Here is a 24081-nt window from a genome sequence, read left to right as displayed (position 1 = left end):
GAACGCAGAAACATTAAAGATCACAATGACTGCAAGAATTTATATTAGATTTCATTGAATTTCTCTGGGAGGCGAGGTTGTTTTACCAGGAAAGCTGATTCCACATGTCGATGTCCATGAACCACTGGTACCATTTGGATTGATTGATGTCATGTCGAACTACCTTTAATGTGAGCAGATAACGAATTGCTCGTTTAATTCCTGGTTCGGCCGTTCCCCTAACGAAGGCAGCCATGTTGCAGAATGTTTAGCCGACAGACGGAAAGGTGACGCTGCAGAGTGCCGAGAGCTCCACTCACACAGTAGTGTTCAGAATAGACCTGCCATTAGTATCATTATTTATTACTCACCTGTTTTATTTTCTATAAAAACACCGGAGGCGACGGATCGGCGTAAACAAGTTCTGGAATGCGGGCACTCCGAACATGAGAGGTACTGGTTCTTGTTCCACGGGATCCAGCACAAATTAGGTGCGACTGTCACAGGAGCTTATTTCACAGATAAGCATCAAATAGCAGTAGCTGTTGGTCTTCATGGTTGATGGCAGAATGTCACTGAAACACCTTTCTTCAGCTTGGGAGGGTCTGGGAAATCGGACATTAGATTCTTGTTCTTGACATGGAGGCAGAGTTGGCTTTGTTCAGTAGCTGCTGGATAACCCAGAGAACGAGGAAGTGTGTGTTCACAGCCCTGAGTGAACAGTGTGTGTTCACAGCCCTGAGTGAACAGTGTGTGTTCACAGCCCTGAGTGAACAGTGTGTGTTCACAGCCCTGAGTGAACAGTGTGTGTTCACAGCCCTGAGTGAACAGTGTGTGTTCACGGGTCCGAGTGGCTGTTAATGCCTGCATGGCTCCAAAACGATCACTTCTATGTGCCTGCTAGGCTAACTTGCTGGGCTAACCACATGCTGCTAACTTTCATTTGCTTTGAGCCTGTCTGAAGTTTCTGTGGTATTTCTGTGGTTCACTCTAGGTATGATGGAAGAAAACTTGCTGCTAGTAAATGAATTATCCTGATATACTCTCAATCTGTAACCTGGATTTAACTTGCTTACAAGTTCACAAATGTTGTTCAGGTCATTTGCTGTTCAAATGCTGTTGTCCCAAGTACGAAAACCCTCACAATTCATATTGTGACACTTGTGGATGGCAAGTCAAAAAATAATTTGTCAGGGGACAGGTCAAAGGAGATAAAAACGGATCACTTATTTCCTCTGTAGATGTGGCACTATTTTTACCCTGTAGCCTTAACTCTACACAAACCATCTTGTGTTTATTTAAATATAAATGGAGCCTAAGTCTAACCCTCAGTCTGGTTTTCATTCTTTTGGAGAGAGTGAGAGAGACTGGTCAGGGCTGGTAGTTTGTGTGCATCTTTAAGACACACACACACACGAACACACACACACACACACACACACACACACACACACATATATATATATATTAAAATGCATTTTACTTAATTTTGCATCAAAGTCTCTATGTATAATGGTCACATTTGAGGACTGATAATAGCCCTTTCAGAGTCCTAAATATCAATAGCTTCTTTCCCGGTTTCTTCCGCCTCATAGGGCCAGAGTAGGTCAGCTGTAGCTATATTGGGCTGAGCTGGCCTACATCTAAAGCTCTGCTTCTTCAAACCCGTGTACATCAACACTACAGGTTCATGATTTCTGTACCCATGCACTTCTGCTCGTGTTGACATACTGCAACGTTTTATCAGACTTTTCAATGAAACAAATCATGTAAGTATGAGTGAAATAACCAAGACAAAACATCTCCAGTACAGGCCCTAGTGTCTGACACACAAACAGGAAGTGCTAGAGGAGGTGCCTGTGCTGTCCTGGTGATGAACGCGGCAGTTGTGTCCGAACCTTTAGTCTGGTCTCATGAACGGAGACCTGACTCTCCTTCCTGCCTCGCCCACTGCTGCTTGTGTGGCAGGGACACGGGGGGGGCTCTAGCGTGCGTGCGTGGTGTCTAGCGAGAGTCTCCGCTTCACTCCGCCGTTCTCGCATCCTCCATCCTAGTGCTGTCCACTTTCCGTCGGCACCTCGTTCGGAGTGGACGTGGGCCGTGTCAGTCCCTCAAAACATGGGGACTGAATGGCGGTTTAATAAGACATTTAATAGGAAATTGGCTTCATGGAGCGCAGCAGAGCATGATGGATTTGGGTTTTTTGTTTTTTCTTTTTGATTTTTTTGTTTCAAAATTCCTTGAGTGTTATTGTTATAGCTGATGTTGGAAAAAGTGGTGTGTGTGTGTGTGTGTGTGTGTGTGTGTGTGTGTGTGTGTGTGTGTGTGTGTGTGGCTGGTTTTGGAGAAACAGGGGAGGAGTTCCTCAGTGAAACAGGTCACAGCAGAGCCTCCCAGTTGTCATACTTCTGTTCAGCCTCAATATGTCTTTGATGCCAACACCCTCACACAGCTGCCTTGACTTTGGATAGAAACACACATTTGATATTTTCTGTCCATATATGGAGAGGCTGGCAGGGACCGTACTTGCCTCCATGTTCCCATGAGTTGATTATGATCTTGTGACGGGCACGAGACAGTGACACAAAGACTACATCAACATGGGACAACTTCCTGGAGGCTAGAGAGATAGCACCCTTTATTTACACTGAACGTCTCTTTAAACAAAAGATAGAAAGACCAAGTAGCAGAGTGTATGTGTGTTCGCGCACGTCCTTGTGCGCGTGTGTTCAGCTCGACGCCTCGGTACCGAACGGTGCCTTGGAGAGCCGGCAGCCTTCACGTGGCTCCTCTTTGGCGCCAGTGTCGCTGAGCGAGCCCCTCGTAAGCCCGACCATAAATCTGCTCCTAGGGAGGGGATTACAACATTCTGCTTCATTTTGGTTCCTTTTATCTTCTGCCTTGCTTGAGCGAGGGGAAAAAAAAAGATGCGTCTAGATGTCAAAGCAGGACGTGCACTCTGGTGCACCGCGCCGTTGTAAGCGCAGGAGATGGGGTAGATGGTTTAGAAGTGTGTAGATCTGGGAGATGTGTTTTATGAAGAAGCTTTATGTCAGCATATGTGTTTGTGATGAAAGAGCGAAAAGCTTTTGCTAGGTTGGTTTGTTAAGTAACAGGACCTGAAGTTTGGCACTAAGTCACATGGGAAACTTACACGGGTTACAGAGGCTGAAAATAACATGTCACTGTACCAGTTGTTTATTAGTAAACAAGATGGAAGTGCCATGAAATCACCATGGAAGAACCCCAGTGGGCGGAGCTACAGGGAGACAGCAGAGCCCTGGAAGAACCCCAGTGGGCGGGGCTATAGGGGGAGAGCAGAGCCCTGGAAGAGCCCCAGTGGGCGGGGCTACAGGGGGAGAGCAGAGCTCTGGAAGAGCCCCAGTGGGCGGGGCTACAGGGAGACAGCAGAGCCCTGGAAGAACCCCCAGTGGGCGGGGCTACAGGGGGAGAGCAGAGTCCTGGAAGAGCCCCAGTGGGCGGGGCTACAGGGGGAGAGCAGAGCTCTGGAAGAGCCCCAGTGGGTGGGGCTACAGAGAGAGAGCCTGTGGAGTCCCACATGTGCTGCGATAATTCAGTGTAGTGATGAACAAGTGCAGTTTGATGTAAAGTGATCGCAGTTGTTTTGGCCATTTGTGATGTTGCAAATACGTGTGTTTGACATTTTGTGCAGGCAGTGATCCTACTGATGTGGGCACAGGGTCACATGTTTGTGATTACTGTGTGTTTTGCACATCAAAATAATAAAATGCAGAGTAGATAATCTGTTCTATATGTGTGCTCTTTGTTTTCTCCTTTGTTTTGAAATGTTTAGCCTAAGCACATGAACTGGTGTCTCAGGTATAGGGAAATCCCTTCTGGTATCATTTGAGCTCGTCATGTGTTACTTGTCGGCTCACTAGTGGGTGTGATGAGGATGCAGGTCAATCGGCAGGAAAAGAGCTGATAATTACTTTGGGGGGGGGCAGGACTTGGCAGAGTGGATCAGTAACAGCAGAGTTCTTGAGTATTGAGGAGAGCTGGAGTGAAACAGGTTTTTCATTTTCTCTCGAGTCTGTGTGAACGCGCACTCACTCTCCGCCTTTAACAATCCAGAACCTCAAGCAGATTCTTTGGAGAATGGAGACTCTTCTAAACTTCTAAAACCCCTAAATGAACGGAGATGAGGATAAAAAAAAAATGGCCGCCTCACAACACCGTCAGAAAGCCCATAAACTTACACAGTTCAGACACAGAAGAAACATTCGCAATAGCTGAACAGAGCCTTCACCTCAGGCTGAGGGGTTCCCAGCCCACACTGCTCTGAGGAAATGCGGCTGAGCGCTAGCGTTAGCCGCTAATCCCCAGGGAGCGGCATCAAAGGCAGAGGCTTGGCGTTCGCTGCGGCCCCTCAGGGCAAGGGCCAGTTCCTCTAATTGGGAGAAGCTGGTACAAAAAATGTGAGCTGTTAATTACATCATGAAAGTTAATTAGCCCAACTGTTCAGCTCGACCCGATTCAGCTTTTAGCTGTTCAGAGTTCATCTGTGCCAGAGAAGAGTTTTACAGGGACGCGTGTTCCTGTCGTAGAGGGGCAGTAAAAGCGAGCTGGCAGCCTTTAGCTTGTCCGTTGGTGTACATTATCCTCCTCAGCGGCGCAGCTAATAGACATCAGGGCGCGGCCCGTCGGGCCTGTGAGGCCGCAGTTCTCCCTGTTCCAGCAGATGCAGGTAATGAAGCGGTTTACAATCAGGCTGATGAGGTGAATCAGGCTGGAACAGCTGACTCGGTTGGAGCAGGTGTGTCATGAGCGTTCAGGGCTGTATTTGAGGAAGAACTGTAGTGATGGGTGGTGTTGGAATATGAATGTACTGCATGAAGGGACAGTAAGAGTGTGTGTGTGTGTGTGTGTGTGTGTGTGTGTGTGTGTGTGTGTGTGTGTGTGCGCGTGTGCGTGTGGGTGTGGGTGTGTGCGCAGGCATGTGTGCATGTACTGCGGGGACATTGCTTTGCCAGTGTTGCATAATGACAGCAGCTGGAATTTGAGCTGTCTCATTTAGCCGGGAGCGTAATCGCTGAGTAGGTACAGCACAGACACTCCTGCGTCGCCTCCAGAGCCAGAGGCCTCTGCAGCGCGTGACCTCCGCAGCACGTGACCTCCGCAGCACGTTACCTCCGCAGCGCGTGAGATGACAGTGCCCGGCGCATCCTCACGTCACAGCTGTCCTTCATTTAAATCTGTAACGAGGGGAGCGCATGCTGAGTTTGCCTTTTACGCTGTTGTCAATTATGACATAATTTGTGTTTTATGAAAGCATTAAGTCTTAAGCATGTCAATGTTTGCCTGTATCTGTGTGTGCATGTATCTGTGTGTGTGTGTGTGCGTGTGTGTGTGTGCACGCGTGTGCGTGTGAATGCCTGCGCATGCCTGTGTGTGTGTCTGAAGATGAATGAATGCTCGACACAATGAAAATGAATTACAAAAAAATAAAAGATAAAAGTTGGGAAAGATACGTCCTGGTTTGTGTTTTTTAGTAGGAATACTGAGTAATTTCATGCTGTTCTGATCACTTCATTGGCTAGTGGTTTTCAATAATTGGTTATGGTTTCAATGGCATGCATTATGTGAACCGATAAGGGCTCGGTTCAGCGAAGTGATTAGAATGATCAACAATACCATGCGGAAGAACTGTTTTTCCCACAATGTATATCTGTTATTACAATTAAAACATGATAGCAATTTTTCGTAAGATTTACTTCATTCACTGATCTACAGAGAGTGTTTTTGTACCCTAAAGTAATTACATAAAGGAGTTTTTACTCTGTCCCTAACCCTTCTTTCTGTTGTCATATCATTAGCTGAGTAGTAGCATGTTCTGAATCTCTCTCATTCTTGTGAATAACTCTGTGTTCTCCTGTCTGTTCTCAGGCCTTGGACCAGGACAGAACGTCACTGCAGAAAGTTAAGAAGTCAGTCAAAGCCATCTACAACTCTGGCCAAGGTAGAGTAGTGTCCCTTCTCCCACACTTCTCCGCCCCTCTCCTCCTCTCCTCTCCCCCTCTCTTCCTCACCTCCACCTCCCCTCCCCAGACCTGTGCTTGCTATTAATTAGCTATGAGGGGAGCTATCTTAGCAGTGTCACAGTAGTGTCCGTCATCTAAAGCTATGACCCTGCAAATACGTATATGATTGGACAATTGACTTCATAAAAACTAGTGTATGTCTGCACACGTGACCCAAAGTGGTGTAAATTGAAGCAGGCAGTTAAATATAAGACCACACAAACAAAACTCTACCCTTCCCAGTTCTGTCTGCTCAGCATCATTAGCTCACCACACCTCCACTTTCATTTCAACCTTAAACACTTTTTTTTGCCTTTTTCTTTGTCACGTTATTCCATTAAAAATGCACTCTTGGCTTCTAAGGGGATGCCAGCATTAGATCCATGTCCTGAGGGCTGTAATCACAAACCCAGGAAGCTGTCATTGGAGCTCTGATTGCTGCATTTATGTGCTAGCATTGCTTACTAATGGTGGAATTAAAAAGTGTTGCGGTCTCATGTATAGGCATGTGTAGGCATGTGTGAGAATACAGGCTTTCATGGAATAAGGCAGAGACCCTTCCAGGGTGGGTTTAAAAACACTCAAACACAGTGTGAGTGTATCGCAGTTAGAAGAGAACATTGCAGTTAACGTGAGTGAGCTGCGCCTGTACTCCACCGCCACCTACACACACACTCCTACTCAGTTCATTACATTCGTTACACACACATACACACACACACACACACACCATGCGCTGCTGAAAATCTGTTTTTGCTGAGATGCATCGATTAATAATCTAAATTTTTTTCTGCAGTTAGATTTCTGTATAAAATTGATAAGCAACTACATGCTGTGGATGCATTTATTTGCATTTCAATTTTGTCGTGTTAAGATCGTTTTATTAGTCAGATATTTGAATGCACAATTTAGTGGCATTAGGGTATTGTTAACAGGTGTGAAAGTTCATGAGAAGTGTTGACGAGGGGAAGTGTTGACGAGGGGAAGTGTTGACGAGGGGAAGGGTTCATGAGAGGAAGGGTTCATGAGAGGAAGGGTTGCTGAGGGGAAGGGTGCGCTGAGAAGGGTTCACGAGGGGAAGGGTTCACGAGGAGAAGGGTTCACGAGGAGAAGAGTGCGCTGAGGAGAAGGGTTCACGAGGAGAAGGGTACGCTGAGCAGAAGGGTTCATGAGGAGAAGGGTTCACGAGGAGAAGGGTTCACGAGGAGAAGGGTTCACGAGGAGAAGAGTTCACGAGGGGAAGGGTTCACGAGGAGAAGGGTTCACGAGGAGAAGAGTGCGCTGAGGAGAAGGGTTCACGAGGAGAAGGGTACGCTGAGCAGAAGGGTTCACGAGGGGAAGTGTTCACGAGGGGAAGTGTTCACGAGGAGAAGGGTTCACGAGGAGAAGGGTTCACGAGGGGAAGGGTTCACGAGGAGAAGAGTGCGCTGAGGAGAAGGGTTCACGAGGAGAAGGATGCGCTGAGCAGAAGGGTTCACGAGGAGAAGGGTTCACGAGGGGAAGTGTTCACGAGGAGAAGGGTGCGCTGAGGAGAAGGGTTCACGAGGGGAAGGGTTCACGAGGAGAAGGGTGCGCTGAGGAGAAGGGTTCACGAGGGGAAGGGTTCACGAGGAGAAGAGTGCGCTGAGGAGAAGGGTTCACAAGGAGAAGGGTTCACGAGGGGAAGTGTTCACGAGGGGAAGTGTTCACGAGGGGAAGGGTTCACGAGGAGAAGAGTGCGCTGAGTAGAAGGGTTCACGAGGAGAAGTGTGCGCTGAGCAGAAGGGTTCACGAGGAGAAGGGTTCACGAGGGGAAGTGTTCACAAGGAGAAGGGTGCGCTGAGGAGAAGGGTTCACGAGGAGAAGGGTTCACGAGGGGAAGGGTGCGCTGAGAAGGGTTCACGAAGAGAAGGGTTCACGAGGAGAAGGGTGCGCTCAGGAGAAGGGTTCACGAGGGGAAGGGTTCACGAGGGGAAGGGTTCACGAAGAGAAGGGTTCAGGAGGGGAAGGGTTCACGATGGGAAGGCTGCGCTAGGACAAGGGTTCACGAGGGGAAGGGTTCACGAGGAGAAGGGTGCGCTGAGAAGGGTTCACGAGGAGAAGGATTCACGAGGAGAAGGATTCACGAGGAGAAGGGTTCACAAGGGGAAGGATTCACGAGGAGAAAGGTGCGCTGAGGAGAAGGGTTCACGAGGAGAAGGGTTCACAAGGAGAAGGGTGCGCTGAGCCGAAGGGTTCACGAGGAGAAGGGTGCGCTGAGAAGGGTTCACGAGGAGAAGGGTTCACGAGGGGAAGGGTTCACGAGGGGAAGGGTTCACGAGGAGAAGGTTTCACGAGGGGAAGGTTTCACGAGGGGAAGGTTTCACGAGGGGAAGGTTTCACGAGGAGAAGGGTTCACGAGGGGAAGGGTTCACGAGGGGAAGGGTTCACGAGGAGAAGGTTTCACGAGGGGAAGGTTTCACGAGGGGAAGGTTTCACGAGGGGAAGGTTTCACAAGGAGAAGGGTTCACGAGGGAAAGGGTTCACGAGGGGAAGGGTTCACGAGGGGAAGGTTTCACGAGGAGAAGGGTTCACGAGGAGAAGGGTTCACGAGGGGAAGGGTGCACTGAGGACTGCAGCTAGTCGGCTTCATCCCATTTATCATTTTTGCACACTTGCTACATCGGGTCAAACAACAATAGACATTAACTGGAGTCTCGGCCAACCTGCCCACTGTGGTCCTGGTGGTATTTACTCTGCACTTCCCCAGTGCAGCCAGTTACTGCATTCCATGGCCCAGGGGCTCGCCGTTTTGCATTCGGCCCTGAAGCGCTGCTCTTTAACCCCATAAATGTCTGTCCTGCACGAGGGCAACGTGAGCAGGAAGTGCGGACAGCTCAGCTGCACTTCAGAAAGCATCACGCCGAATGTCCTTGAGACGCCTTGTGTGTGGCTTTGTAATAAAAGAGCTTCCCTCCAGTTACAGTCAGCGCTGACTATTGGTCAAACGGAAGATCTCACTGCAGTAGAGTTACTAATAACCTCCATGCTTAACCCGTGACTTTCGGAACCTATTCTGTTAATGTGTGCTGCTGTTAACTGTGACGATGTGTGTGTGTGTGTGTGTTTAGACCACATCCAGAATGAGGAGACGTATGCTCAGGCCCTGGACAAGTTTGGAAGCAACTTCATGAGCCGGGACAACCATGATCTGGGAACAGCTTTCGTCAAGTTCTCCACCCTTACGAAAGAGCTCTCAGCCCTCCTCAAGAACCTAGTGAGTTCCCATCATGCATTGTTGCTCCTGGGCCTGTGGGCTGGGACTTCTGCTTCACCATGCATATTCTTATGGTGGAATTGCCATTATGTAGTGTGTTCATTTTGGGGGTGTTTTAGACATGATGTGCTGAGTGACAGGGATCAGCGGTTCAGGGACTTCACAGGTAACCAGAAGGTTGCTGGTTTAAACCTCACCGCGGCCAGGTTGCCACAGTTGGACTTGAGATGTGCTCAGTCAGAATTGTAAGGATGATGCTTTGGATAAAATGATCAACTATATGCCCCAAATGTAAATGAAGCCCTGTGTGTGCGCGTGTGTGCGCGTGTGTGCGCGTGTGTGCGCGTGTGTGCGCGTGTTTGCGTGTGTGTGCGCGTGTGTGTGTCAGCAGTGTTTGAGAGATCTTGTTAGCACAGCTTACTGGGTGCACTGTATCGGTGTGTGAACCTACCAGTTCACATGTTTGCTGCAGAAATGGGTGAGTGTGTGGTGCGTGTGTGTGTGTGTGTGTGTGTGTGTGTGTGTGTGTGTGTGTGTGTGTGTGTGTGTGTGTGTGTGTGTGGAGCATGAGAGTGCACAATTTTACACTTCTTGGTAGTTGCTTTGAGAAGGACAGACATGAATTTAGTGAGTAGGAAACTTAGTGAGTTCAGTGAGTAGGTGTGTGTGTGCGTGTGCAGATGCATGCAAACACGTGCACACACGCGTGTCCTGTAAAGGTGCCAGCTCTCAGCCCTTCTGAGTAGAGGCACAGAACACGTTTTATCCCTCTCATGGTCTCTTCTTTTTGCTTCTCCATTTTCTTTCATCATTTTGCTATTTTTAGTCGCCCGTCAGTATTTGAGAGGCTTTCCTGTGTTATAAACACTTTGCAGGTGTCAGTTCTCTGTGGGACACCATGAGACTGTTCCATGAGCAGGTTGTAACATCCTGTCGCCCTTTGACTGTGGTCAGTTTCAACAGCTGTCCTGTAGCCCTCTGACCACAGGACAGTAGTCAGTAGTGGTCAGTTTATATCAACCATCCTCTAGCCCTTTGACCAAGGTCAGTTTCTGACCACAGGACTCCACTTGGCGGGATGTTTTTGGGTGGCAGATCACCCGCCACCATGATGCTACGGGTTCAGGGTTAACGAGGGTTCAGGATGGGCCCACATGCAGGTGCAAGACAGAGCTGATAAAGTGGAAGTGGAGATGGAGATGGAAAGCTTTTCTGCATCCCACGTGCTCCTGGGTTCTTCTTCCTCACATCTAGAACCTGACACACACACACACACACACACACACACACACACACACACATACACAGAAGACCATAACATTTCCTGTGGGTTGCTCGGGTTTGGCTCTATGTATGGCAGTGCTTAGTTACAATAATGAAGAGTTTCGATAGACACCCCCGAAAGGGGTGTGTGTGTGTGTGTGTGTGTGTGTGTGTGTGTGTGTGTGTGTGTGTGTGTGTGTGTGTGCATGTGTGTGTGTGTGTGTGTGCGTGTGGTAGTGTGTGTGTGTGTGTGTGTGTGTGTGTGTGTGTGTGTGCGCATGCGCGCGCGCGTGTGTGTATATGTGTGTGTGTGTGTGTGTGTGCCTGTGTCTTCCATCTTCTCCAGTTCTCTCATCTCTGCTCTATTCTCCGTGCCTTTTACTGACTTTGTGCCCAGAGTTGCTGCCGCTGCCCCATAGGTGGTTGGTCTCTCTCGCTTCCGCTCAAACACACTCGAGCTCCAAGCTGTGCTATATAAACGACTTTCTATTTTCAAAAGGCCATTATAGCAGTTAATAGCAAATGCTGCTTTGAAGCTGGGCCTCATTTTGACTCCACTTGCAACATTTGAATGAATACAAGACAGCAGGCTGAATGTGTTGTGTAGGCAAAGCCAGGCATGGAGTTGTCTCCCCGCTAGCCTACGGGGCGGGGGGAGCTTTAGTGTCTGGTAGCAGGCTCAGATCCTGGCACCAAGCTGTGCTATTTACCACTCTAAAATAAGAGCTTCATACAGACGGGGAGAGAGGCAGAGATGGAGAAAGAGGTTCTCTCTCTGAGTGAAGACAGGTGCGATTCAGACTTATTAAATGCGATTGTGTAAATACTTTCTACCACTATGTAGTCTTTACCTGTTTTTATCAGAGCTGTATCTGGGATTCCTAAAGGCAGGTTTGCTCCATCCCATCTACTCCTTGTAAGATCTCCCCACTTAGACCTTTAATGGCCAGTTTTAGGCAGCACTAGCCGAGCCCAGAGGCAGCAGTAGATTTATGGCACGCGCGCGCACACACACACACACACACACACACACACACACACACACACACACACACACACACACACACACACACACACACACACAGTCTGCTGGGCTCTAAGCTTTCAGCGTGTCAATAGCAGCTCTCTGCTCAGTGATCTCACTCTGGAGTCCTGGTGAGCGGAGGGTTCTGGGTCGCCATGGCCACCAGCATAGCCATCCTCTCGGTTCAGCTCTCCCCTGTCCAGAGGCCGGCAGTCCTGCAGGCTCCGCCCCTTTCGCTCCAGGCCTGTCTGAAACGTGACCTCTCGCCGTCTGTCGGCATTTGAGAAGCTCCGCCCGCCGTCTGGGGCTCCACATATGGCGCATTTCCACTAGGTCCTGCTTGGCGCGGTACGGTTCGATTCGCAACGGAACGGTACGGTCGCGTTGTGTTTCCATTACAATGGTGAACCACCCCAATGTGGGTGGAGTCGCTGTTGGCGCGCGGGTTGTAGTGTCGTGACATCATTTGTATGCGACCACAACACCGGTCGATGCCCCATAACACATAGCATTATTGTATCTTATTTATATTTATCTTCATTATTGTATGTGGTTGCTCTAATTATTGATAATTTGGTATTACTCAAACAGGCTGAACACACCCTGCATAAAAAGCATCAGTCATACAATCAAATGAAATCAAACTTTATTATGAAATATAGATATTTAAAGTACAACATATGTAAATAATATAGTTATAGTTTAAAAAAGTGCAAAAAGCTAATTACCTAAAAATAACGTATAGCTTTATATGAAATAAATATTTATAGTACTACAAGCAACATTTTGTGTGCTTTTACTGGCGTCTGTCTCGCATGGTGTTCACAAGTTCGCCAAGCACCCCGAGGAAAGCCCGGTTGAAGGAAACATTTTCCGCCAACTCCGCTGTTCCCCTGTCCCAGATGTCTGGTCCCCTGTCCCCTGTCCCCTGCTGTAGAGCTCTGAGTGTCCCAACACCTTGGAGTGCTGCTACGCTGCTGTTAATGGATTACTGTCCCTTCCTGGCTTCTGCAACATGTTTAAATATTCATTTGATCTGTCTCCCCTCCTCACTGCCCCTTTCTCTCTCTCTCTCTCTCTTTCTCTCTCCTTCCCTCCTTACTCCCTCTCTCTCGCGCTCTCTCTCTCATTCCCTCCTTACCCCCTCTCGCTCTCTCTCTCCCCACTCACTCCCCACACCCCACTCTCCACCCGTTTCTCTCTCTCTCTCTCTCTCTGCAGCTCCAGAGCCTGAGTCATAATGTGATCTTCACGCTGGACTCTCTGTTGAAAGGTGATCTGAAAGGCGTGAAAGGGGTGAGAGAGCATCACACACACACACACACACACACACACACACACACACACCCAACTTGAACTCTTGCAAAATACTCATTTCATAGACAATTACGAGAGCGGCAGCTTGGGGGGTTGGGGGGGGTTGGGGGGGGGTCCACAGGGGAGAGAATGTGAGTGTGGGGGGAGAGCAGGAGGACACGATAAACACGATAAACGGGTACAGACCAGCACACTGCTGTGCGAGGGGACGAGCCCGGCCCGAGGACCCGCTAACACCGCTGTAGCCTACGCATGGACCCGCTAACACCGCTGTAGCCTACCCATGGACCCGCTAACACCACTGCACCCATGGACCCGCTAACACCACTGCACCCATGGACCCGCTAACACCACCGCCCCCATGGACCCACTAACACCGCTGTAGCCTACCCATGGACCCGCTAACACCACCGCCCCCATGGACCCGCTAACACCGCCGCCCCCATGGACCCGCTAACACCGCCGCCCCCATGGACCCGCTAACACCACCGCCCCCATGGACCCGCTAACACCGCCGCCCCCATGGACCCGCTAACACCACCGCCCCCATGGACCCGCTAACACCGCCGCCCCCATGGACCCGCTAACACCTCCGCCCCCATGGACCCGCTAACACCACCGCCCCCATGGACCCGCTAACACCACCGCCCCCATGGACCCGCTAACACCGCCGCCCCCATGGACCCGCTAACACCGCCGCCCCCATGGACCCGCTAACACCGCCGCCCCCATGGACCCGCTAACACCACCGCCCCCATGGACCCGCTAACACCGCCGCCCCCATGGACCCACTAACACCTCCGCCCCCATGGACAGCTTACCGGTACAGGAAGGATTTCAGATCTTCTCATCGCTGTTCTCACTTTGTCCTGTTATCCTCCATGTCTGCCCACCCCTGTCATCACCTCTACTGAGGTACAAGGTCCAGGATCTGGCACGCTTAGAATAGGAGTGATGAGGATATTTTTAATGCATGGTGTGTTTCACAGGTGAGAACACCAGTCACATTGGGGTGTTTTAATGAGAGAGGCCTGTTGGGGGAGGCCAGTGCACTGCTGCATTTTACTTTGACTCAATCGACTCAACCAATCACACCGTCTTTAGCCACTGGGTGGCCAACACCTTTGGGTTCTCCGTCAGTTTCTGGAAGGTTCCAGATTCCAGTGCAGATGTTGACATGGTCGAAACTGGTGCACTACATGGGCAGCTGTGGTACGTTGGTCACATCTACCTTTCTCTGTTTGCTTCCCTCCTCAGGATCTGAAAAAGCCATTTGACAAGGCCTGGAAGGACTACGAAACCAAGTTGTAAGTGTGTGTGTGTGTGTGTGTGTGTGTGTGTGTGTGTGTGTGTGTGTGTGTGTGTGTGTGTGTGTGTGTGTGCTACGGTGCACCTCTACAGGTTCCTCTCACTGACACGCCCCAAGCATCAACCCTCATGCCTCATGTCTAATAACAGGCTTGTGTTAATAGCAGGAGACATTTGTCCAAGGTTGCTGAACCGTGCAGGCTCAGAGCACTTGAACCGCCGTGCGTTCTACTTCAAAAGCCGCCGTTTAAAGGTTGCACAAATACATCTGCCCCTTATGACCGACTTTATTAGCCCTTCTGAGTTTGAATTGCCCTTTGTCACTGCCAGCGCAGATTATGATCAGACGTTTCTTCTGAACATCTGGTGCCTGTGCACCACAGCCTTGAAAACGTTCTCAAAGTGATTCTCCACTCGACTGACACTTGCCTTATATAATGAACGCCACCTCATGTCTGAGTTGACTTCTGCTTTATTACATGCACCAGTCTAATAGTAGCACCTTGTTTCAGCTGTCACTGTGCATGTGTGGGTGATGCTTTGGTGCCGTCAGACACAATAGTGGTGCTGTGGTATTTAAGCCTGTCTGTGTGGACGCTGAGTGCTTCCCGGTCCCGGCACGTCTGCTGACCTCCCCGCCCCGCCTACAGCCAACGCCAGTCTTCCATGGCAACAGATGAGCCATAGGCTTGTAGCTCTGTACGTGTAGATTTGGGAGAAGTGGGAGTGAGATCCTCTCTGGTGAATGTTGAGTGTGTGAGTGTTTCTGTTGGGCGTTGACCACGCCTTTCGTCTCCACGTCCGTCTCCAGCACCAAGATCGAGAAGGAGAAGCGTGAGCACGCCAAACAACACGGGATGATCCGCACGGAGATCACCGGCGCCGAGATCGCCGAGGAGATGGAGAAAGAACGTCGGCTCTTCCAGTTGCAAATGTGTGAGGTGCGTACAGTGTGTGAGGTGCGTACGGTGTGTGAGGTGTGTGAGGTGCGTACGGTGTGTGAGGTGCGTACGGTGTGTGAGGTGCGTACGGTGTGTGAGGTGTGTGAGGCGCGTACGGTGTGTGAGGTGCGTACGGTGTGTGAGGTGCGTACGGTGTGTGAGGTGCGTACGGTGTGTGAGGCGCGTACGGTGTGTGAGGTGCGTACGGTGTGTGAGGTGCGTACGGTGTGTGAGGTGCTTACGGTGTGTGAGGTGTGTGAGGTGTGTGAGGTGCGTACGGTGTGTGAGGTGCGTACGGTGTGTGAGGTGTGTGAGGTGCGTACGGTGTGTGAGGTGCGTACGGTGTGTGAGGTGCGTACGGTGTGTGAGGTGCGTGAGGTGCGTACGGTGTGTGAGGTGTGTGAGGTGTGTACGGTGTGTGAGGCGCGTACGGTGCGGGATGGTGTGTACGGTGTGTGAGGCGCGTACGGTGCGGGATGGTGTGTACGGTGTGTGAGGCGCGTACGGTGCGGGATGGTGTGTACGGTGCGGGATGGTGTGTATGGTGTGTGAGGCGCGTACGGTGCGGGATGGTGTGTACGGTGTGTGAGGCGCGTAAGGTGCGGGATGGTGTGTGAGGAACGTACTGTGTGTGAGGTGCGTATAGTGTGTGCGGTGTGTGTGGCGCGTAAGGTGGCCCTGCCCCCATCAGGGAGGATGTGGGCGTGGCCGCTGACTTTAACTACGACCGACGTAGGTTCCAGCAGGGCTGGGACCTTCTCCAGATCTTTCTCCAGATCAATCCAGAGCAGATTCTCTGCTTTTCCCACACGTGCTGGTCTGTGCTTCCTCCTGCGTGTGCTTCTAATCAGAGCCACCTTACGTTTTCCACAAAGGGGTGTAATACTGAAGGAGGAAGCTGCTCTGTTGCTTGGCAACAAAACACACAGACGGCAGCATTGTTGCTTTTCGTCAGGGACTAGAAGGTCCATCAGTGGACTAGAAGGTCCATCAGTGGCTTTGAGCCATTTCCACAGTTCAGCAGGTGTCCAGAAGTGTCCATGGTTACGTAAACTAGCAGATTCAGTAAAATGGGTACAAACATCATAAGAGCTCAGTGACTTTGATCATGTCACTTTGATCTAGGGACAGGGTGCTGTGAGTGGTCCTTCAACATGATCGTGCTGTATTTCCCAAGAACTGCAAATGAATTCTATTCTATTTCTAAGAAAAGGATCTCCTAGCTGTTGTTACAGGACGTGTGTCTGTGTGTGTGTGTGTGTGTGTGTGTCTGTGTCTGTGTGTGTGTGTGTGTGTGTCTGTGTCTGTGTGTGTCTGTGTGTGTCTGTGTGTGTCTGTGTGTGTCTGTGTGTGTGTGTGTGTGTGTGTGTGTGTGTGTGTGTGTGTGTGTGTGTGTGTGTGAGGAGGAGGTTAAAGCCCTTTGTTATTGCCTTGAACACCACCTCAGACTGGCCGAAGACTCTTCCTAGGTTTTAATTTAGATCAGTCTGCCATCTGGTCTACCGTGCAACTTGCATCCTGTCAGAAGAAACGAGGCAGGCATGTTTTTATGTCGTTATTATTATCCAGCAATTGTTCTGAGTAATGTTTCACTTGCTGATCATTTAGGCTCGTTTTGAGAATACTGCACATGTCGGAATATTGTGATTGGCTGGCTGTAATTTCCCCAGGTGTCTTGGAAGGTGTTTTTGTTAAACTCCCACTTCATTGATTCTCCAGTCGCTGACTCATGACGTGCTGTGTTTTGAACCATACTGGGTGAAACTGATGCTTTGCACCCGCTGGGTCACTTGTGTAGGGTGACAACTGGGTGTTTAGAGTGGCAGTGTATGGTGACTGCTGGTGTATAAGGTCACTGCGGGGTGTGTGGGGTCACTGCAGGGTGTGTCGGGTCACTGCTGGTATGTGGGGTCACTACTGGTGTGTGTGAGGTCACTGCTGGGTGTGTAGGGTGACAGTGTAGGATATGTACTGGGTGTGTGGGGTCACTACAGGGTGTTAGGGTGGCAGTGTAGGATATGTACTGGGTGTGCGGGGTCACTGCTGGGTGTTAGGGTGACAGTGTAGGATATGTACTGGGTGTGTGGGGTCACTGCAGGGTGTTAGGGTGGCAGTGTAGGATATGTACTGGGTGTGTGGGGTCACTGCAGGGTGTTAGGGTGGCAGTGTAGGATATGTACTGGGTGTGTGGGGTCACTGCAGGGTGTTAGGGTGGCAGTGTAGGATATGTACTGGGTGTGTGGGGTCACTGCAGGGTGTTAGGGTGGCAGTGTAGGATATGTACTGGGTGTGAGGGGAGACAGCCGGCTGGTGATGGTCTATAAGGTCTTTTCCAGTCTTGTTGTCTCTCTCATTTCTCACTTTTCTTTTCACAGGTTCAGTGAGGAAAGGGTGCAGGTGTTTGAATATTTGAGTGGTGATGTCATGTACTGTCTTATCCACACAATGGCCCTCAGGAAGCTCAGAGGTGAACACTAAATTGCGGGTCAACCCAACTCCACCAAAGGATATAATCACACCAGTGAGAGTGTAAAGGCATTCACCAGAGATCACAGTGACACACGGGCCAAGTGTAGCGCATAAAAACGTATAAAATCATTCTCATTCGTTCTGACATGTATAACCAGACGTGGGGACTCTTAGGGATTCATGTTCTGTCTCAGCTGAAATAATGTGTGCTTTGATGCTCAGGATTACACCCAGACACAGATCTCGACGGCTTTCTAGGCTACATAGCACAGACACAAAATGCACCGTGGGGACCCTGTGAAAACTGTTGCAGATTTTTCCTACAACCAGATAAACCAAGATTAGGTTTTATTTCTACGTTTAGTTGGCGTACTTTTCATTTGTGTGAATGGCTTAAATTGTGAGGCGTTTTCTAACCTAACGCTTCTGAAGCCGAGAGAAGGGTAGTGTTGCCAGGCAACCTGGCCCCGCCTCCTGACCACACCCACACCCTTCCCTTGTCGTGTTTAAAGCATACGCACAGATGCATTTGGCCTGTAACGTCAGCGCATGGGAAAGAAAGTCAGGGCAAACGCCCAGTTTCTAGCTCTCCCAGGTGCCAGTGGGGCCTCCAGATGTGGTCCAGGATGGCTGTTCCAGTTACCAGTGGGGGTAGGCCAGAGGTGGACCTATCATTTGTCAGCATCTGTCTCTTTTGCTTTCGCAGTACCTGATCAAGGTGAACGAGATCAAGACCAAGAAGGGTGTGGACCTCCTGCAGAACCTGATCAAGTACTACCACGCACAGAGCAAGTAAGCTGCGGACCTGATGGTCCTGAGGAGAACATCACACAGCAGCTCCTTGCTACCGGAGTCGTGTTTTATTGCATTATTTTAGATAACATTTTATTACATAAAACTATCTAGTTACAAGGTTGAGAGTGCTGGTATATTAAGTTTTTGGTATTGGTCTTTGGTCTTTTTAATCAAGATCAGTTGAAAGTCCCATTATGAAGACTTAACATTCATCATAATCATTAAAGTCACATTCTAAACATGTAGTGTGAGTACTTTCTAAAGATATGTTAGCGTTTTGGAGGTTAACAGCTATTGCCAAGAACAAAATATTATCATTCCATACAGCTTGGCAACATGCCAGTAGCCCATGGCTCTAACAAACTGATGACCTCAGAAAGAGTAGCATAAGTATTTGGTCCCTTGACACATCAGCAGAGCAAATACCTCACTGATCTAGACCTTGTTATGTCGTTATTCTAGCGGAGCTCAAAAATACCATGAGAGATATATTTTTTCCTTCCAACTGCTTCACTGATGCAGAATAATCCTTACAGCTCATAAATATGCATTATGGATGTCCAGATAAGTCTGGACAGCAGTGGGGAATTATGGGTAGTGGGTGTGTGTCTGCAGCTCTGACTCATGTGTTTGACTCTGACCGCACTGGCAGGTCGTTAGTGTCGGCGTGATGTTAGTCATCTGCTCTCTCTCGCACTCTCCCTGAATCTTAAACGAATGTTAAGAGGATGTTCTTAAGGACGAGGTAGAGATTTGAGAAGATCTTGCATTTTTTTGGGAGTAAATTAGAGACGAAAATTAAGTTAAATGTCATAATGATTAAGCTTTCTGTGCTTTGGGTGAGCTCACGAGAAAGTTGTCCATGGAGTTGTGAAGCTACGCTACATACCGTTGACCGAGCTACACATGTGCTGATAATCATTTCCAGTTTCTTTCAAGATGGCTTGAAGACAGCTGATAAACTCAAGCAGTACATTGAGAAGCTGGCTGCTGACCTATACAATGTACGTAGCTCTTGCACTGTGAATTGGTTTGCTATAAGAAGTTCAACCTAAATCACTATCACCACTGTCATAGTGTCACTCTATCTTACTCTTCAGCACAGCAAACGCAGGACTCGTTGTGTTTATGATTCTTAGATAAAGCAAACTCAGGATGAAGAGAAGAAGCAGCTCACAGCACTGAGGGATCTCATCAAGAACTCCCTGCAGGTGGAACAGAAGGAGGTAGGTAGACACGGTGGTGTGCCCCAGGGTTCAGTGTTGGACCAATTCTAATATTTGAGCATTGTTGTTAGAACAAATATTTATTATACGGAACATTAATCTAGTATGGAAATCAAGCCTGCTTTATAACAGGAATTAGAAGAGCAAGGAATTTGGAACGCTTCATTAGCACATTTTTCTAACTTCCTAGATCAGGGTTTTTATTAGAACAGTGTCTGCTCATTTCTGTTCACACCCCACATGTGTGAAGGAAGATGCTTGGCCTGTGAATCATTTATAGATTGATGTTTCGTGCTGGGCAAGTAGGTTAAGGCAGTAAAGAGCGAGAGAGGGCGCCCCCTGTAGGCCAGTATTAGGTAGGCCACGCAGTCGAGGAATGTAGGTGTATGTAAGCACTGTCATATGCATCACCAATGTATCCCACATATATAATATGCAGCATCTCGCTCTGCAACCCTGCCCTATTTACTTTTCTGCACCTCTCTTAGGTTAGCACACACACACACACACACACACACACGCGGCTGTGTGCTTCATGTGCTGCACTTTTCATGCTTTCTCCTCTGTCTCTCTCACTTGCTGCCTGATGGGACTGAAGTCCAGAAGAGTGAGTATCCAGCACTGTGGCTTTTGACATCTGTGGCTATTGCAGCAGGAGGAAATAGCTTTTCCAATGATGACAGAGACCCGGTGGTCATCACATGACATGACTGAGGCTTATTTGTTTTTAGATGGTCTGTATATTTATCGTGTGCGTGTGTGCGTGTGTGTGTGTGTGTGTGTGTGTGTGTGTGTGTGTGTGTGTGTGTGCGTGCGTGCGTGCGTGTGTGTGCGTGTGCGCGCGCGTGTGTGTGTGTGTGTGTGCGTGCACGCGCGTGTGTGCAGGACTCCCAGAGCAAGCAGGGTTGCTACAGCATGCACCAGCTGCAGGGGAATAAAGAGTTTGGCAGTGAGAAGAAAGGATATCTGCTGAAGAAGAGTGACGGGTAAAAGTGAAGCGTCCACACACAGTCCAAACCCACCTGGTCCTCTCTGTACGGGGGCCTTCCCATAAATATTTGCATTTCTGGAAACACGCTTATATACCCACAGAAAAAAAACTTCCTAAACTTAACGTTAATCTTTTGGAATTGTTATTATGCAAAACATTTTAAAACCAGGGTTTTCTATTTATTTATATATATATTTTAAAAGGTCTTAAAGTTTTTCGTATGTAAGAAAAAAGTATTTTGGCATGGGGAGCGTGTTAAACAGGGTAGAGACGTTAGTATATGTAAAATCGGTGCGTCGTGTTGACAGTCAGATGGGAGCCCTCAAGTCGAACTACAGGTGTTCCCATGGCACGCAGCTTATGAGGGACCGCACTGCCCAGACAAATGAAATATGTGCTGCTGCTTAAATCTGTTATTGATTAAAAAGCACCCATCATTCATAATAGTCATTTCAAATGATGTTGTAGGGTGCAGGAATTCTTGGCACTGTTGACGTTTTAGGACGTCATCAGAGCATCTAGGGCTTTGCAGCAGACATCACTCTGTGGCTGTTACTGTCTGTATACTAGAAATGTGCAGACAGCCTCAGGGCTCACAGTGCACTGAGTGGCAGAGTTGTGGTGGAAAGGGGCCGGTTGGCAGACAGAAGTGTCTGTCTGGGAGCATGTCTGTCTGGGAGCATGTCCGTGGCCAGACAGGATTGTCTGTCTGTGAGCATGTCCGTGTCCAGACAGGAGGGTCTGTCTGTGAGCATGTCTGTCTGTGAGCATGTCCGTGTCCAGACAGGAGGGTCTGTCTGTGAGCATGTCTGTCTGTGAGCATGTCCGTGGCCAGACAGGGGGGTCTGTCTGTGAGCATGTCTGTCTGTGAGCATGTCCGTGGCCAGACAGGGCTAATGTCTGGTCTTCACTCTCAGGCTGCGAAAGGTTTGGCAAAGGAGGAAGTGCTCAGTAAAAGGAGGCGTGCTCACCATCTCACACGCCACGGTGAGTTAAACACACACACACACTCACACACACACACATAGGCATACACACACACACTCGCACACACACACTCGCACACAGCCATTAAATACACTTTTCATTAAATCAGCCCCACTCATCTCCTGTCTGGTTTTCTCTGTTTATTAGCTGAAGGGAATCCTTGTACTTACAAACTCCAGGCTTCCGTTCCTAAAAACACTCTGAGAATGTGAAGTGTGTCCACAGGGCTGGTAGAACAGGACAGGGCCCAGTTTGAACATGATGTAGCTTTAACCAGCAGAGCAGAGATTATAGCTGTGCAACACAGTATCAGGGAGCCACTGAAGGTGAGGCCAGGCTAGTGTAGTAGTGACGTCCTCGCTCACGTCTGCGTTTGGTGCACTGTACGGCCCTGTCGTAGTATGAACCCCTCTGGACACGGTGCAGTAGGACTGCTCTATGTAACCCGCACCACTACACGCACACCATCCTTGTACTGAAAGCACATACTGGTCACATACTGGTCACATACTTTGCTTTGTGCAGTTTAGAACCAGTGTGGGTTTTTTAAGCATGTATATGTGTGATTTAGGTGAACCATGATGAGTAAACAATGATATGAATATGTGTGTCTGTCCACAGTCGAACAGGCAACCGGTCAAACTCAATCTGCTCACCTGTCAGGTGAAGCCCAGCGCAGAGGACCGGAAGTGCTTTGACCTCATCTCCCGTAAGCCTCCGTGCCTTCACTAGCTACTTTTGTGCATTTTCCGCTGAGAAAGAGCTTCGTGAAGTGTGTGGCACACTTGCGCATTATAATGCGGATAGCAGGAAGTGGTTTGCGCAAGTCCTGTTTCAGGCAGAATTACCATTATTGCCCAATTTGAGTGGTTTGCAGTGAAAAATCTTGGATATTGGGTTGTGGATGCTCACACACGCACGCTCACACACACACACACACACACACACACACACACACACACACACACACACACACACACACACTCACTCACACACTCAAACACACGCACTCACTCACTGTGAGAACACAACTGCGAATGCTCATGGCAGCAAGACGTAAAGTATACTCCACAGAACATAAAGTATACTCCACAGAACGTATAGTATACTCCACAGAACATAAAGTATACTCCACAGAACGTATAGTATACTCCACAGAACGTAAAGTATATTCCACAGAACGTATAGTATACTCCACAGAACAGTAAAGGAATAAATAACAAAGCATCATGCCTTCATGACTGATAGCATTTTGTTTAATTGATATTCAGTGATAATTTTATGGTGACTTATAAAAGCTTCCTCAAAGGCTTCTGGTTAAGCACCTCCACAAAGAACCCCCATCTTTCCGTAGCTATTTATATACTCACAGGAGACCAGTAAACTACTGATCCATGGTCTCCTGTGTAGATAAACAAGTTAGTACAGCAAGTGAACAGAGCCATCTTAACTTCTGACTGTCACAAAGTGAATTCAGCAGAATGACCCTTCAGATATCTGTGAACACATTTAATGACTGCATGGTGTACAGGTGGATGTATTTTACCACTCGTCTTATTTTGGCAATAATAATTTAGTTTTTTTTCTGTTTCAGATAATCGCACATACCACTTCCAGGCTGAGGATGAACAGGAGTTTGTTATGTAAGATATAATTATCATTGTTGTTTTATTTAACCTAGACATTGAATTGTACAGTTTTTCCTTGTTATTCATATAAAAACATTATACAAATTTTAGAGTACAGCTATTACTTACATCCTTGAAAAAAGGAAATATGTCACTTGTTCGTGAAAAAATTTCACACTGCCCTGAAATTCGTTGTGACCATATCGGACAGTCTAAGGTTTGTTAAACCCGTTTTCTGCTACAACTCCTTGTTGGTTAATTAGCATGGTTACCTGGGTACAGTGGGTTTGTGGCAAAATATCACATTCCTACAGCCCAGCAGAAACAGCTGAAATCACGCAAAGCTACTTGATGAGCCACTATCTGTTTTGGTTGTGTATACAGAAACGTTGAGAGAGATGTCTGTGCATTTCTGTAGAAGTTGTGGTTAGTCATTCAGGTCATTGAAACCATGGTCTTTTTTCCCCACACTACAGACTCGTTTCAAATGTCTTTCTGCCCTGCAACACACACACACACACACACACACACACACACACACACACACACACACACACACACACACACACACACGAGAACACACAGAGAAATGCCCCCCCCTTCCCCAGTCAAAACATTTAGATTACTTTATCGTAGACTCATGGGTGCCTTGTTTAAATGACTAGAAGAGTCTAAAAGAGTTGACATTGGCCATCGTATGACATGAGACCGTCCGGGTTTCTTGACTGACCGTTGTCAAGAGCGCACCATTGGCTCTAGCTGGTTCTTAACAGCACTGGATTGGCCAATCTATGAATGTTGAATTGCCATTGGCACCTGGCTGTGAGGGAGTGTTTTCTGATTGGCTATTCATCCTTAATTTGACTTCTTATAAGAT

General features: G+C 48.6%; 1 protein-coding gene across 4 annotated transcripts in view; it reads left to right on the top strand.

The window, feature by feature from the left end:
• Window positions 1-24081, top strand: part of asap1b (ArfGAP with SH3 domain, ankyrin repeat and PH domain 1b) — a 59282-nt gene that overhangs the window by 18325 nt on the left and 16876 nt on the right. For all 4 annotated transcript variants that reach the window (XM_077012252.1, XM_077012250.1, XM_077012251.1 and 1 more), the window contains exons 3-14: window positions 5887-5959; window positions 9110-9255; window positions 12764-12838; window positions 14117-14166; window positions 14979-15108; window positions 18284-18369; window positions 19301-19376; window positions 19512-19598; window positions 20484-20584; window positions 21507-21576; window positions 22198-22285; window positions 23171-23219. In XM_077012252.1, coding sequence (XP_076868367.1) covers window positions 5887-5959; window positions 9110-9255; window positions 12764-12838; window positions 14117-14166; window positions 14979-15108; window positions 18284-18369; window positions 19301-19376; window positions 19512-19598; window positions 20484-20584; window positions 21507-21576; window positions 22198-22285; window positions 23171-23219 — 1031 coding nt within the window. The remainder of the gene's footprint in view (window positions 1-5886; window positions 5960-9109; window positions 9256-12763; window positions 12839-14116; window positions 14167-14978; window positions 15109-18283; window positions 18370-19300; window positions 19377-19511; window positions 19599-20483; window positions 20585-21506; window positions 21577-22197; window positions 22286-23170; window positions 23220-24081) is intronic.

Source organism: Brachyhypopomus gauderio, chromosome 7 (assembly GCF_052324685.1).
Source record: "Brachyhypopomus gauderio isolate BG-103 chromosome 7, BGAUD_0.2, whole genome shotgun sequence".
Classification (NCBI taxonomy): Eukaryota; Metazoa; Chordata; class Actinopteri; order Gymnotiformes; family Hypopomidae; genus Brachyhypopomus; species Brachyhypopomus gauderio.
The sequence above is the reverse complement of the archived record's forward strand: the minus strand, read 5'-3'. Positions and strand labels throughout refer to the sequence as shown.